Source organism: Falco peregrinus, chromosome 7 (genome assembly GCF_023634155.1).
Source record: "Falco peregrinus isolate bFalPer1 chromosome 7, bFalPer1.pri, whole genome shotgun sequence".
In the NCBI taxonomy this organism is placed as follows: Eukaryota; Metazoa; Chordata; class Aves; order Falconiformes; family Falconidae; genus Falco; species Falco peregrinus.
In genome coordinates this window covers 14,533,923-14,551,315 of record NC_073727.1, presented here as the reverse complement: position 1 = coordinate 14,551,315, position 17,393 = coordinate 14,533,923, and the positions used below count along the sequence as shown (strand labels likewise).

At 40.1% G+C, this 17,393-nt stretch overlaps 1 protein-coding gene across 3 annotated transcripts in view; it reads right to left on the bottom strand.

Annotated features, from left to right (window-relative positions):
* The window catches only part of CLIC5 (chloride intracellular channel 5), a 93,865-nt gene that overhangs the window by 20,966 nt on the left and 55,506 nt on the right, over positions 1–17,393 (bottom strand). For all 3 annotated transcript variants that reach the window (XM_055810696.1, XM_055810697.1, XM_027789220.2), the window contains 3 exons: positions 10,633–10,742; positions 10,166–10,291; positions 8,721–8,827 (listed from right to left, as the gene is read on the bottom strand). In XM_055810696.1, coding sequence (XP_055666671.1) covers positions 8,721–8,827; positions 10,166–10,291; positions 10,633–10,742 — 343 coding nt within the window. The remainder of the gene's footprint in view (positions 1–8,720; positions 8,828–10,165; positions 10,292–10,632; positions 10,743–17,393) is intronic.

Genomic DNA, 17,393 nt, shown 5'->3' with positions numbered 1-17,393 from the left:
AAATCTCATGCCTCAAGACTTAAGATCACTGTAGCTTTTCTCCCAGTATGCAATTAAATCAGAAGTGTTATGGGGCTTAACCACGGTCACTCTCTGCTATAGATGGGAATGGTGGTACCAATGCCTTGGAGGGGTGCAAGATGCTGAGTACATGCCTTCCTCACATGTTTAGAGTTATCCTGATTCCAGGTTAAGGCCCACGAAATATTTGGTTTTCAGCTTTGACTGACTGAATCACCAGGGATTTACTTTTCCCGACAGCGCAAAATATGGACCAGCTATTGCCATCAGCTAGGCATTTCTTATCCAGTAAATTCCCCCCTCAGAGGGGCATTGTGCTCCAAAGACACTTCAGTTTCTTCTAGTCTCTGCCTCTCATGGAAAACAACTTCTGTGCTAAATGATGAAATACTATGTTTGCTCAATGGGCAAAACTGGCTGGGATGTGATTTGCAGATCATAGTAAATAATCCAAAGATCCTTCTAGCCTCAAACTCCATGAAATTCTGATAATTTTTTTCTGCAATCAGAAGAATCAGGATATTTAGACAAGATTTATGTCTCCAGTTCCCATTTAGTCACCTTATTCCCAGCACTGTTTTCAAGCTAAAGGTCAACTATTTAGGACCTGATCTAATAAAGAAAATTAGCAACACTGATTTTCATTTATGTCTCATTCTTCTCTTCCCTGTTATTTTATGACGAACATTTGCATGCATAAAACAAAAAGTCTGTTTTGGGAAAAACAGATTCCAGGCCAATCCTTCTCCCTTTGAAGTCATCAACAGTTTTGCAAGCTGACTTCCAGGAGACAGTCACTGAGCTCTCTATCATGTGATCGCTTGCTCTACAATTGCTAAATATAAACCTGTGAACAATCCTCTCAGGCCAATAAGACCAGTTGGGTGCTCAAATCTGGACATTTGCTTATATAAGATTTGGACACTTTACTGAGTAATGCCGTAACTTCATCTGTGTCCTTGCTGTGGGGAACGTATTTAAGATGCACCAAGTATATCGCAGCGAGGGCAGTTACCCACCAGGGCAAAACTGTAGAGCAATGAAGTTAAAACTCAATTCTAAATAATAATGTAATTTAGGCCTCCCATTCCAGCAGCGAGGCGCTTAATTCCTCCCAGGACTGCTGCTGCCAGATTGCTCTAATCCACTTCCAGCTGTGCTACTGCTCCTGTGTGCAAGCATGGGAGCTCGGCTGGGAAACAGAACAAAGCATCCCAGTAAAGCCAGCAGCACTTGGAGGAATATTCAAACACACGGGGGAAATAATTCCCTTTAAAAGAAAAGCGTCTGCCAACTACTGTTCCCATTGCAAGTATTTTAGTCTAGGCCTGGCCTGTGCATATAGGCCCTGATTCAGCAAAGGCTTGAGAACATGACTTAATTTGAGCACATCATTAACCTCATTGACTTCAGTACATATTGTCAACTGTTCTTTAGGGCTTTGCATATTCTGTGTCTTGAACTTATACAAATAGATACATTCTTTCATTTTTTCTCTACCTGCCTATGGTATGTTATGGCTTCAAAGCTACTTCAGCACAGATGTGTCAGAAATGTCTACTAGTACATTAATTGTAAATATTTACTGTTCCTAGAATGGTTGCATCTAAGACTGCTCATCAGGCATACCGAGTCCCTGCCTTGGCGGGCTTGCAGTCTGATCGCATCTGGACTTACATGGAGTTTTAGTTTTAGTTTTGTATTGTTTTCAAATAGTATTTTCCACATTTCCAGCCGGAAATTTTCATACCTTAATTAGCAAGGTCTTAGAAGAAGGGAAAAACCTAAATGACAGGAAAGTACAGAAACATTCCCAATAATGTACATATTTTTGAGATTAAGATAATGGTTTGTTATCATTTTAGAAAACTGAAAACCTTTTCCTTCCAATGGCATAAAATTTCAGTTCTTAGTTTTGGCAGGTCAATAGATATTGGTCCTTAAGGCTGTCACTGGTATCAGACAGAATATTGATGGTTCTGGGCCTCCAGCCAGCATGATTTTGAGGAGGACTTTCAGAAAGCAAACTTATTTTGAAAACTGCTGTTTCTGAGTATTTTGGAGTCAGTCTTTGATTACTGGGCCGAAAGCAGATAAAGCAATTTAGGACAGATGATAAATGCAACTTACAGCACTACTTAACAAGTTAGCACACAGCTATCACCACTGTTTTAGTGGTCTTTGTATGTGTGTTTTTATAAAGAGACAGAGTGGAGAACAGTTTTATTAACATATCATGAGTGAGTTATATGGGTCATCCCAAATGAATGGCAATAAAAGCTTTATATCACACTCACCAACATGTATTTGGTACTTTATGTGCCACAAATGTTGCAGAAAAGCTATTTTACATATGTTTTAAAGACTGGGTATTTTTTATATTAGGGCTGGTTTTGTAAAGCTGCCAGGCACTTTAGCTACTGCGAGCCCAACAGTATTCAGCTCAGAGGGAGCCATAAAAACTTGCTTAAAATGTTCTGAAATAGCTTTTTTTGTGCTTCAAAATGCCTAAGTTAAATATCTGTCATCCTGATGTGCTCTACCACAAAGCGAGGTCTTTTCTTTAAAACAATTTTAAAAGCTATTTCTAGTTCTTCCTGGTTGCATGACAGAGAAAACTTAATATCATCACAGCACAGGACAAGCTGTGGCTCATGCTGGGCCTTGGACAGGTGTGGGGGTTTGTCGTGGAAAAGGGAAATTCTGCAACTAAAAAGGAAGAAGGAAAAATTTTAATGGCAAGTTTATACAGACATCATACACATACATATATATATTTATACCTTTATATATATATATATATTTTATATATATATATATATATATATATATCACCTTGAAATCTCTACAAAAAGCATAAAGCATTAATTGGTCCTGAATTGGAGCCTGATCCAAGATCCCTGTCACAGGAAACTCCCCATTGATACAAGGGCGTTCAAACAGCTTTTCAAACGCACCCTGTTAAAGTCAAGAGGAGCTTTGCCAGGAACTTTGCTGAGCACAGGGTGAAGCCTTCAGGCACAGAATAAGCCAGAAGGATCAAAGACTCAGGACAAGCTGCATCACGTTACAGTTATAAACTGACCACTTTGGATGTGAGAAGCCAGGCTGGGAAGAGGCGAGGGGACTGCCACCCCTTCCCCACCAAGCACAGAGATATGCTCTGGGGAAAGATATTTTGCTCTCCTCCACTGACCTGCTGCTGGAGACCAGAGCAGACCATGCTTGTCAGGATGACACAGGATGACCCACAGCATTGCAAAGCTCCTGCCTCAGCTACATGCATCAGGTCAAGTGCCATGAGGGGTTTGCACCACAGAGCTGTTATTACTGTAAATATTCTGCATAGCTTTTTGGAGTGAACTGGTTTTCTGTTTATCTAAGGAGGCACGTGATGGCTTCTAGAAAGAATCAGAGCACACTGTTCAGCCTGTGCATGTACCTATACTATGGGTCTGACTCTCAGCAGGAGTAACTGCACAGCATCAGACTGATGTAGGCCTATTTATTCCAGCCCTATATGTGTGTGCACATATCTACTGTATACGCACATACACAGCACACGAAGAAAGACATTTTCCACCTCATGCACTTAACCACGAAGTGTGATGTAGCTACTGAAAGAGGTGAACGGTATTTAATCACATGTAAGTTAATGATTTAAATGTGCTTTTATTTTTGGCCTCTTGATGTAAATCCAAACCAGACAAGTGGAGTTCTCTGGTCAGACGGCTGGAAATTCCTCTGCATGAAATCATGTTGGTGGTCTCCCAGCTCAGTGCCTTCTGAAGAGCAGTACAGTGAAATATCCTTCCGTACCACTAATGAATGCGCCCACCCACACTGGACCTGGTGCCCCCTAAGAACTCAATTCAAGAACAACTTTTTAAACTCATAAATGAAATCAAAGGGCTCATTCTATGAGCCAAAGAACTTACAATTTTAGGCAGGACAGTTAATGGGTGCTTACTATAGGTTGTCCCCTTGGTTTGCAGTACACAGGCTCACAAGAAAAAACAAGCAGGATACCAAATATGTACACAGCATTCCAATTAATTAAATTTCATCCTCCTCCAATGAATATATAAATTGTTGCTACCCTGGTTACTGTGCAGAGCTTAAGTGACTGGCTCAGCATCAACCAAAGGAACCAATGTAAGCACAGAAGACCTTGGTTTGCTTTCCTGTGCTCAGACAGGATCTCCTTCTAGGTATTAAACAATCACTAACCAACCCCAAAACTCTCAAATTGGCCATGAAACCTTGAGCCAGAGCATCGAGGAGATAATGTATAAGACTACTGCCACTAAACTCTCCCAAGGACTCCTGTTCTGTGAATGAGCACTTGTCATTTTAAATCCAAGTGGCAAAGCTTGGTGGCAGCGGCCAGAGAACTGAATAACCCAGTTGTGCTATTGAAGTGAGGCACAGATCTAATTCCACAATGAGATGATTCCTTCAGAGAGGCCTGTTATAAAATTATCAAGTGACACAGGGGGTGGAAGGAATCAAGCCCGTTGTAATTGAACTGACTTGAAATAATAAACGCACACACTTTCTTTAAACACAGCTTGCCACATCCTGAGAATCTGGAATCAATTCCTTCCCTTTCAAGAAGCTTAAAAGTGGTGGGACTTTGATATGGCATGGGTGTGTTTGCTTCTGGGCTTACAGCCCTCGCCAGCCCGTTCCAAACCTTTCAACGTTTTTATATCATAAGACAGAAAAGTTAGGAAAACAAAGATGGAAAAAAAGAATCAGAAATTCAGGGAACTATTAAATCAGGGCAGCCTAGCTGCCAAATACCTTTGGTAAGTAAATGAATCATGATCAATAACATATTGCCATACAGACTTACAGCAGAAGGTTATCACCTGCTTCTGTGCCAGGCATAAAACATAACGGTGTGTGGCTAATGAAATACTGCACGAATACAGAAAAAAAAAGTACTATTTTTCTCTGTAACGTTAAAGCATTTTACTTCAAAGTAATTTTAATTCATCCAGAAAAAACATGATTTTTTTCCATGAAAACTTTGTCAAAATTGATAGGTTACTACGAAACACTTCTCTTTTGATGTTGTGGCCTTTGTTAAGAGGAAACTGTCTTGATAGAAGGAAACCTATTTTGTTAAGGGGATGTTTCAGCCCTGATTGTAAAGCTGCTTGCTTTATGCATTCACATATTTGCCAGCAGAGGGTATCACAATCTTACAGACAGACGTATGTATCATTTTGTCTATTCATTTACATGCAAGAATTCAGACACACATTAAACCAAGAAATCACAAATTTTGTTTTCTTCAGTAATTTCCCCACTATCAGAAAAAAAAAAAAAAAACCCAAACCCAACCCAAAACATTTTGCTCAGTGCCATCTCACCACCTCTCAGGATGGGGAACACCACAAGGACATAGCCAAATGATGTCATCAGTTGAAGTCTGAAATCATTGCATGACCCTGGCTGTAAACCCTCCTGGGAGGAACACCAGCTTGGGCTTATCTTTGGTGTGCATTAGGTTCTCATTAATTTTCACATCCAGTATCCTCATACTGCATAAATCTCATTAACTATTCCAACCACTTTACACCACTTTTCCACAAAGATGTAATAGCCACAGGCTGTAGTGTGAGCTCACGTTGCTTAGACCTCATGGTCTCTGTTAAATCAGTATGCTATGAAGAATGACCATATATAATTACACCGAACCCACACTTCTCATAGCTAGAGATAGGCTGATGCTACAAATTCACAACCTGATAGCCCATGAATTAATGAATTCGCCTCCCTGACTCCCAAGTTAAGAGAACATAATTTAAACAACCTAATGGTTGGAGCTTTAGCTTACTTGGCATCCAGCATTCCCCTATTCCCAACTAAAATAAATTAAGATTTTTTAATATATACATAATGGTCTGGGTTATCCATTCTATTTTTTATTTATTAACAAGTCTTTTTCTATTTATGTATTTTGATCATATGCAACTGATGTCCAGTCACTGGTGTGGCTTTCCAGATTAACCCAAGCACTTGAGTCAGCTGCAGCTAGAAGACAGTATAAAGGATGACTGTAAGACATGTATTATCTTTATCTGAGAGCTGGGGTGTACACTAACTGATTAAGATAACCACAAGCAGCAATCTCTGTTCTTTTTGGATCTCACCTATTCATGATATTCATGACAATATCAATATTCTCACATATTCATATGGAGACAGGGAAGTGGACACTCTCCTAAGTAATTTTATGTTTACAAAATGCTTTTTATTATTAGAGAACTATATGCAACTACTACTGCTGTTATATAGGAAAGATAATGCACCAGAACTGCTGCAAAATGACATGCATCAAATCAGGGCTACAGCCCCAGATCCCTTTTTGATTGGTGTTGCAATTTTTAAAAATACCTATCAAAAAGAAATAGGTTCATTAGGAAATATGTATACAGTGGTGTTGTCCTTTCTTTTTTGCACTTAGTCTTTTCACTGCTCAAGAAATCTAACCCAACTACCTTTTAATTAACTCATTATCTGCTATCCAAAGCAGCCTTCAGAATAACTGCTCTATGTTCAGATGAACCAGATAGGAAAGTGGGTAAAATGTCCCTGGGATAAAGGAAAAGCTATTCTTTCTTGGCCCCTGAAAACTGAAAGACAATTATTCTGCTGAAAATGAGGTCTGCTTCCCACATGGCCCAAGTCTGTGCTGACAGTCCCAAGGACTCCAAGGTCCTCAGGTACTTTGTTGCTAGAAAAAACATGTATGTACTACTTATACTCTGCACATTTCTGCCTTATTCTCCTTGCACTGCAGCACTCCAGCTGTAAAAAAATAAGCTAAAAACTTTTCTCTACTTCAAAGAGGAAAGCTGTGTATCGGTATGTTCAGCGATTGCAATGTGTCTGGATACCACAAGGGCACAAACCACCTAACAAAATAGAGTGAAGACGTTTGCAGGGAACAAAGATTGTTGCTCTCCTGCAGCTTAACAGCAATTTTCTCTATAACCTTGCTGTGCTAAATTGCCATTGGGATGCATTTTTCTCTTATTTTCAAGAGTACGTAAACCAAGTTTGTTAGGCAGAGCTAGGGAAAGCTCCCATTAATCACAATGCAGCTATTAAAAATGTGGAGACCTGATCATGAAGATTTTGCAGGGTTAGATTCCTTATTATCACAGTAGGGGACATCTGACCTGGAATTCCAGTTCTGCCTATGGCCAGATACAGACACCTCTAGGACAGCCATTAATTACTGGGTTGAGCTGCCAGCCCTTACGAGTCCAGGGATTTGCATATTGCAGAGTCACCGAGAAACGGTGTGTTGGGATTATGCATGTGGACAGATACCTGTAGCTGGTTTAGAATGCATGGAGCAGCACAGCTGAGTTTAAGATTTACCGTTGCAGAGCAGACCATAAAAATTCCTTGTAAATGGCCAATATATTTTATTTTCACTATAACATCTATTTAGTCTAACTCTTAAGTTACCTTCCTTTTACAACTTCCTACAGAGTTTAGCTGAGCACCCCATTAGCACTAGACAAAAAAATAACTTTTTAGCATCCCTGAGAAGCAAAGCACTATAATTATTTCCTTCTGTTAACAACACAACAGTATTAAGGAGCAGATTGTTATCTGACGTAAATCATCATTTACCCATTTTCATCTCATGGGTAAGCCCCAGGCAATGAAATAATCACACAGATGAGCTCTGTGGCCAAGCTGAAACATGAAAAATATCTAGTCTTCTCTGAACGATATGATAGGAGCTCATGGTGTTTAACATGCCTTAGGTCTCTGTCTGTGAAACTAGTAATAAAAGGTAAGATGTACATTAGCGAGTGACTGCAAATATTCCATTAGATCATCTCAAGGGATATGGCAATATAAATCCATTAGCTTTTACGGAGCAACAGGAGCTTAGACTAGCTGAAGTCTTGCTGCTCAGAAAGGACAGAAATATGGAGAAGGGAAGCAATTTCACTAAGACAGAGTAAGATGCGTGTAAATATGCATGGCATCCAGCTTCAGGGTTGAAGGGAGTTGTTTCTTTGGACATACAAACAGGTGAGGGGAAGTCTGGAACTTACAGAGTGCAATTACATTTCTTAAAGCCTCATCTTTCATTTAATTATATTTAATGTCTTGATATAACTCCATTTACATGAGGAAATTAGCTGTAACAGCACAACATAATCATGAGATAAGTGGGCCAGGAGTCTGATGGCCACATCTAACACATTATGAAGGGTCATGACATGAGGTGCTCTCACCCAGCCATTCACTGCTAGATTTTTAGTACTAGCACAGTTCTGGGTCCAGTCAACACACACCCTTCTAAGCAGTGCACGGGCAGGGTAGAGGAGGTGGCACAGGCCACCAGCCACTTCCAGTAATCACTATGGGATCCTGCTCTGGTGATGAAGCTGGGCTGTATGGACAGGAGCCACGTCATGGCAGTTGGTAAAGGGGCTGCCTAACACTCTGTGGCCTGTTTTATTTATTTGTGTAGATGTAGTTAATTCAGCTATGGACATGTGAATTGAGTCCACTGAACCAACCATCTCCAGCTGATCAGCAGCAGTACTTGGTGTCGTATGAACAGAGTTTACAAAAAAATGAATGGGAGAATGGCAAAATTCCTCCACTCCAAAGCACAAAAACTCCCTGGCACTTTTGGTAATGATCCTACTCACCAGCATTATCCTGCTGCTTGGTATTTTTGATGTATGCAGAAAATTTGGAAAAGATATCAATTCCAGCAGTGTTTGATTCCCGGTGCTTAGCTGCCAGTTTGGGGTACCTGAAAAGGGAGACACAGTGTGGAGAGTAACATCTTGTTACCAGAAAGGTAGTGATGATTACAAACATAATTTACAAGAAGAAAGAAAAAAGCCCTGTACAAGGAACTGCAATTAACACTTGACAACAGCCTGGCAAGTCCCTCTTAATAATATCTGTGTCTGTCAAGGCGGGCGTTTGGATAGTTACACAGGGATGGCTTCATGACAAAGGTAATTGCACTGGTGCTTTATGTTGCCATGATACAAGATACTGTGGCCTTAAATCAGAAGGAAGCATAAATTTCTAGAAAGGTGCAGGGGAGTTTGGCAGTCAGCTCCCTCTATTATGAATGGCAGTTGTGTCTAATTCCCTGCGCTGAAAATGTACTCCAGGATATAATAGCAAGGCATGTTAGTATTACCCAGGTGAAGAAACACAAAGTTTTCAGTCTCTGAATTGTTTTTTATAGACATCTGGTGCAAAGGAATATATCAATTTGAAAGACCAACACAAACTAACAGCTCCTACTGACTTCAGTGGTCTTGGACCAGAGTATAGAAAATTTAAATATCTGCTCTCTTGCCTCAAGACTAGCCTATAGCTGCTGATTCGCTTGGAGGTAAAACACTCCATATGGAATCAAGCCAATTTTCATTGATTCATAGATTGTAAGGTCCAAATCACAAGCCAACGATTTTTTTCCCCCATTATCCTTGTATTAAGTCCAAAATGTTTGACTAACTAAGGCATATCTGGTAAATCTAAAACCTTCCTTGGTAGCTTGTTCCAGTGGTTAATCATTCATACAAAAAAAAAAATCTGTGCCTTATTTCTAATCTGAATTAGTTTGATTATAACTTCCAGTCATGGGCTCTTTTCATTTCTTGACTAGAATAATGAGCACTTTTCCGCCTCCAGAGCCTCTCATACTCTGTAATCAGCCCCCTTCCAGCCTTTCTAATACACCGTACAGCTCAGAAACCTCCAGGTTTTCACTGTAAAATGCTTTTCCTGGCACAGATATTTTGTGTGGCAATTCATGGCACCTATTCCAAGTTATTTTTAGCTTCATAAAATGTGGACACCAGACCCCTACAACATTTTTCTAGTATTGGTCTCCTTAATTCTGCATACAAGGGCATCCTGAAATGTGTACAGAGAAAACATTCTGCAGTCATTAGTCATACAAGTACCCTTCACACATGGAAGTCATCTCACTGAAGCCAGCAAGTTTCATAAATAAATATTACTCCTGTAAGTAAAGATTGTAGGAGGGAGTGCTTTTTAGGAACTCCTCTTAGGACATCTTTCATTCCTAGGAAATGGAATATTGACTGAAAAAATCCCAGGTTCTTACTTTGGAGGTGCAAGAGTCTCTTCCAAGAATTCCTCAATCTTGTTAACATCTGTCTTGACTTCTCCATTAAAAGTCAAGAAAGGTGGGTGGGCCCCAGGAGCCAGATTGTGTAGGTCAGCTGGCTTTCTGCAGAGAGAGAAAAAGTCATGAAATCACTGATCTTTATGTTCAGGTGGTTGCACAGATATTTATAGTTCCTACAAAATCAGTTTGCCCTTCTTTTTTTTCCTGTAGTTTGCGGTTAGAAGACTTTGAAACTACCCCAAGCACCCTGTTTAATATAAAAACATTCCACAAGTGAAAAAAAAAAAAAAACAAAACACAACCCCAAACCTGAATCCCAACTATTTTGTTGTGCACCGCAGACTCTCTAGGCTAGATACAAATCTGATTGAACTTGGTGGGGCCTTTCTATAGGGAAAACACTGGATCAGATAACTCTTTTAAATTAAACTGACAATTTTTACCTTTTCAGGTCAACAGTGGTGACGTTGAACACAACTCCTTTAAGCCACAGGATCATGAAGAGACGCTGGGAGAATGGGCAGTTTCCAATGCTTTCTCCATCTATACCAGCCTGAGGGATGGAAAGAGAGGAAAAATAGATTTCAGACTTGTTAGTCACTTACCTCCCTCAAGATGGAAAATTGGATGTTGAAAGAAAAATAACCCATTTAAAAATAACTGTCAGTGCCTGTTATTTAATACAGTTTATCATCAACACAAGAATGGAGTTACTCCAGGATTCAGCCTTCATCAGCAGCTTGAGAAAGCAAGCCGGTGCCTCTCTGGAGGGCAGCTCTGTGTAAAAGAGATGTGTCCCTTGCAGATGGCAAGCAACATCCAGGAGACTGTGTATCCTTTCAACTGCTCTCATCCTTCTGGCACTGCCTGCTTTGTGGACAGACTAGAAAACTCAGGACAGGTTTCTTACTCTATTTAAGTCTGTGGACTGCAGCTGTTGTCAGCTCGACATCTGCTTCAGTGCAAAATGTGGGCTTTCAGATCTAGATTTAAACCCAAGCACCCTGGGCACTCACTCTTTCTTGTTCACATCCAGTAAAGCAACAGCCTCAGACACAAACAAGCAGATCCAGGCAGAAATCTCCATCTGAATCCTTCCGAGATTCAAGGCAGGTTTCAGCCATCATGTTCAGTCTGTTCCTATCTCTAGTACCTAATGAGTTGCCTACAAACCACTACAAAACAATAAAAAACTGCTAATGTTAGCATTGAGGAAACAGCTTATTTTTTCCTCTAAAAATTTATGGTCCTTAGCCATGCAAATTCTGACTTTGAGCCATGCAGGGATACAAATAACACTAGCTAAACTGAGCCAAAGCTGTGTCCAAGGACAACATCCTTCTACAATAATTATGCTTGTGGCCAAAGCTTTCGGGACGATAATGGTTTTGATAGATTTCCATTTTAATTTGTGGTGCCATTGTGTTTAAAAGATTCTTATAATCCTGGTGAAGCAACCAACCTTCCGCTGTTGACCCACATGGGTTGCATAACTGTATTTTATGCACACAGTGTGTGTCCAAGAACGGCTGATGAAAGAGCTAAGCAAATAATTTGCCCTTTTCCTTTGGAGAAAATACTATATTACTCTGTTTGCTCTCATAAATTTTATCTTATTAATATTCAAGCTGTGAGGTAGCATTTCTCTGTCTTAAAGAAGGAATCACTTCTAATTATTGCAGTTCTGTGAAACATTCACAGCACAACTAGAAACATTTTGAGATGTGTCCAGTTGCTACAAATTCAGGCCTTGTGCATGAAATGCTTATCTGAAAGATTTTCTGGTAAGCGTCGGGAACCTTTCTTATGTCTTGAACACAGCTTTTGATGATTCTGGATTTAAAAACAAATGCTAGATTTCCATCCACCAAAATATGGAAAGATTGTAGATTCAAGGCTTGGAGGCAACTCGTTCTAAAGTTTAGGGCTATATAATTTTTTTTTTCTCTGGGTTCAGATTTTGTTTCAAACACTCAGACTCTAGAGGTGCTTGGATATGGGAGTACAGTTTGGCTGCACTTTTACCTGAAATTACGGATCTGCAATATGCCTGGCACATGGCATATAAAGAACCAGCAAACAATGTGAATAAAAGCGTGGCATGACATGAGGATGAGCAAAAGAAGATGCATTTCCTCATCTGCCTGAGGTGTGAGTAGCCTAGTTCTGCAAAATTTTATTAATTAACTAGTTAGCTCTGTTCTGCAAATTTGATGGCAAAATAAAGACAATGTTACCATGGGAATACCAGGCACCACTGTATTGCATACAATAATTACTGTAAAGTCACATTTGTTGATTTGGCTTTGGGTTGTTAAACCATTGCCAAGAACTTTTAACTTCTTACCCTTCATGAAAAGAGGCAAATGCTATAGGAGAAAACAGCGATACGATGCCAGATTTACCCTTGGCTTTTTCACCATCTCAATCATAATCACACCCTTCATAATGGAGTTGGCTAACGCAGTCTATGAACAATATATTACAAACCTAAAATTTGAAGAAAAACAGATTGATGACTGAATTAGAGGGCAAAAGACTGTAAACAGAAGGGTTGACTCTCATCTTACCTTCTCTGGATTTACTTTGGCTCATAAATTCACTGATTCTGATTCATTCTTCACCTGACTCCCTACAAAGTGAGTGTAAAACCCTGCTTTGCCAAGTCCTGCAAATACTTTGGGAGGGAAGCATCTTGTCTCACAAAAACACACAAAGCTGCAGCCTTCCCACAGGTCTCCATCCTGCATGGAGGCAATCTCCTGCATGTCATCATCACCCGCTTCTTGTGCTGCAAGTAACAACTTCATCTTTTTCAGGAAAAAGACTCATGGAGACCATTGCCCTGCTGCCTCTAATTATATATTTTCATAGAAAGCTCAAGGGCTACACAGATCTGCATCTTTTCACATGTTCTCCAAGGCAATGGTGAAAGACCTTCTCAATAACAGGGAGGACTAAAGTAGGGACAGAGCAGCTGAATGGCAAGGAAGAAAAAGAAGGGATGGGTCATGTGAAGCTAAGGGATGCAGAAGTCACTGGGGACAGAAGATGTGAAGTCTCGGAGAAATAAGATTCACTTGGAGATCAAAAATAAAAATTGTGTAGTCAAACGAGGCCTCCAACAGCCCCAAGTGGTCAAAATATCTTCCCAACACTTCCAAAAGAGTGGGAAACATTAATTGCTAGAGACATACTGGGAATAGACAGAGGAAATTCCAGAAACAAAAGATAAACTAAAGAAAAAGTACCGTATGATCTCTGTTCAGAGCTCCTGGATGTGGAAGCCAGGCTCATGATTTGGGTGGAGTCTGACTCATGGGTTTTGATCTCATGTGACTGGCATAACTGAAAATGCTACCACAAATCACAAGGCAAACTGGTGACAGAGGAGGGAACAGAACCAAAATCTCCCCAGCAACACAATTTATCCATTAAATTCAGTTCTTTTTTTCTGCAGAAATTACAGGCAAGGCTCTATCAGTTTTGTGAATCCATTCTCATTGCTTCTAAAAGCAGTTAGTAATTCAACGTTCAGCACTCTGCAAGAGCAAAACTTTAGTAGGTAATAACTTCAAAGGCTTATCAAAGTGTCTCAAGATCCCTTGTGAAGTCTATTAACTCCCAGGAGGAAGAACACAGACTTCCCAGATTTAGTCACTCTTAGCTTTAAAGAAAAACAACTTGCTTAAAGCACCCCAGTAGTGCCTAAATACAAGTTTATTATGTATCTGTCCAAGGTTAAGGGCTCAGAAATGCAGGAATTAAATAATACCTTCACCAAGATCAAGAACTCAAACCGTGGATGGAAAGAAAAGAATACTTGACAAGCTAGAGAAACACCATTTATCCCTGTTGTTATTCACAAATCAGCACAAAAGCTTTCTCACGTAGGTTCCCTGAAGCACAGCAAAAGTGATCAACCATTTATAAAAGGAGCAAGTTGATGATACATGCACTCTCCCTGCCAGCAACACCAGATATTTCTGATTTAATGGTTTCAGCTAGGGAAAGTGGCTTTGTGGGCACTAGGATCAAGGAAATAGAGTTTTTCAAGTGCTGCGTAAGTCCCAAAGCTGTGAAAGGGAAGGGCTTCAGAACCTCCTTCTCCCTATGGAGAACGACGTCACCTTCCAGGTGAATTTGCTTTTCAAGGCAAATTCCCAGAGTGACTGTGGAACAGTAAAACAGATTAGAGGATTTGCTGAGTAAGGCTCTTCAGCCAATGCTCATCCCACTGAAATTTAAGTGAGATGCCTAAGGGGAGGTCACCTGTGTGGGCATCCAAAAGATGAATCTTTCACTTTGACTAAACCTGATGAGTGTCTGAATTTAGGTGGGATATATGTGGACCCTAGCAATAAAAAAGCCTGGAGTTTGTAGAGGCAGAGTTTCTAGAGAATTATTTCGCTCTAGCTTGGAAACATCACTTTCTGCCCCCTTTGCTTCACACAAGCTTACTTTTATTAGTTTACCTACTAAAAAAATAGGCTTTTCTACTTAATCTCCAGCTGTTAAGGTGCTTCACACCAACTAATGCAAGGTCTTGCCCTGGAACTCAGTATAATCACATCAGGAAAACCCTAACATCATACCAGCTGCTTGTCTCTAACTGAGTAATGGCAAGAATGAACAAGATGTTTTCCTTTATTATTTATAAGTTGCTACCCCTTAAATACTTCAACTATTTTTAATGAAATAATTAAACCTTAAAGATATTTGTGTGCACAAGTGGGGGATGTACCGACACATTACTGAGGAACAAAATTAAGTAGGTTTCAGGAGTGGGGGAGAGAAAAAAAAAAAAAAAAGTCTTGGTGATTTTATGAGCTTGTGCGAAGTATTTTTGTGAAGCAGCGGAACTATCGAGAGCCTCCAATCACTGCACAGCATAGCTGAACGTCGTGAACAGGGAGATCTCCTCAAGTTCAAGGTAATACTTTGCCATAAACAAAATAACTGGAATAAATTTCCTAACTTCTTCCAAAAATACTCCACCTGGTACATGCACAGTGACTGCAATGCATACAGACAACTGTATATTATTTTAACTAACCCTAAGGTGGGAGGCGAGCAAGTTTCATTTCCAGTTATTCCCAAAACATAGCAGCTTTAAAGCAATATACCATCCCTAATAACGACTAAGAATCTAGCTTACAAATGGCAGCACTGGAAGGAGTTGTGTATCAGAAAGCAATGTGTTTTTTTCCAGGAAAATAATATATTTAGGGTTATCTATTCTCCTTCTCCTTTCATTTTTCATTGCATTGAGGCCACCCTGCACAATGGTTCGGTGCTCTCTTAGACTCTGGGGTAAAGTAGGGAGATATTTCTGATGACACTAAAACACATTTCTTTTTCCAAACGATTTTAACAAGTTAGCAAAAGCAGGCAGGCTAATTCACCTCAGTGTTTCCCATTAAGGATTAAGGAGGGATTTGATTTCATCATCCCTACAATCAAAATCTAGACTCACATTACACATGGTTACACCCTCTGTTTTAAAACTGGGAAAGTGCCTGCCTTTTGACACTTACCCTCCTCATGCTCAGAACCCAAAGGAGAAGTGAAAATCCTATTTGAAACACAGAGCAGGCCAGGAAATATCCTATTTATTGTGCCATTTAAAAAAAATATATATCTGTAATTATACCACACACACAATAGCACAAATCTCCATTGTAGGGAAAAATCATTGGCTGCAACATGAGATCAGACATGCCAAGGTATTCCTTTAGTAAGGATCTTTTTTTTTCTTTCCAGTTTCTTGTCTCTTTTCTTTCACAACTTCTCATCCAAATGTAAAAGCCAGTAAGCTGTTTGGAGTGCCACCAACGGAGAGACAAGCTAAGAAGTGTATATTCATAGAGCAGCACTGGTAGGTCTCAAGTAAGAAGTAAATCTTGTAGCACAAGTCCTGTGTATCACAGGACACTCTTGTTGACTGTGGCTCTGGTTCAGGAAAGCGTTTAAGCATGTGCTGAAATACATCCCAATTCAGAGGAAGTATATGCTTAACTTTAAGCATGTTCTTAAGTCCTGATGATTTCAATGGGACTTAAGCACATACTTAAGTACTTTCCTGAATGGAGGCCTATAACAACAGTAATAAATTTGCTGTGCAGCATTTTAACTTCATTGGACTTCTTCCGAGATTTCATTTTGCTAGGAGAAATTCTGAGAAGCAGCCTTCCAAGGGAGGGCAGGATAGAGCAGAAATATATTCCTAAGCACACACACATGGAAATGGAGCATGTGCATATATGTCAAATAAAAATAGAGCATTTGCTAGAAAGACTGTCAGGGTAGTAACAAAACAAAAAGGAAGTGGTGAAATTCTTTAGCCAGCTCCCCAAAAGCCAGCCAAAATGTTGTCCAAGTTTGGCATACATACAGTCGTATATTATAGATGTACATAAGCTTAACTCAGGTCTGCACTGCCAGCCAATTTGAAGAGAGCTGGCTTGTTACATTCTGTTCAAACTGGCTGAGCAGCACGTCAGTGAAACTGAGGATCTCCAGAGAGCTGTTGTTGCACTTCTGAGGTCTCTGCAGTTCTGGAGAAGATGCATTTGTACTCTTGAGACATTCTGAATTTTCAGGAGATGGAATTGCAAGTTGGAGATCCCACAGGTATCAGTAGTTAATACATGACAATTATTTTCTTTAGGTTTGGTAAATCATTATTTTCCAGCTTTTTATATTCACATGAATGGCACCATGGGCAGGAAGGGATCAGTCATACAGGTCAGCTGCTGCCTGGGGATCCTTTCATGATGGCTTAGGATAATCACAGTTAAAGACCAATTGACTCAAGCTGGTCCATGCACCTAGGGCAAAGCAGATTCATCTGCCACATCAGCTGAGGTCCTGATAGCAGCATAGCAGCATGCACAGTGATCAACCTGTACAAATAGGTCTCAGTTTTCCCCAAGAGCTTTGTCAGAGCCACTAGCCACTGCATGTTCTGCATGAAATATGTTTTGCTTTGAAATAAATTTTGCGATGCCTGAGAACTCCAGTCAGTCACGTGCAGTTTGGACTGAGAAAACTACAGACTCGATGCAGGTAAATAGTCTTATCACATGAAAATGACTCATGCTATTCCATCACCTTTTCTGCTTTCTTTAAAGAACTAAAGGCACATGACTTGACCAATATCAACAGAGCAGGAAAGCACAGACTGGTCTGACACCCTAGACTA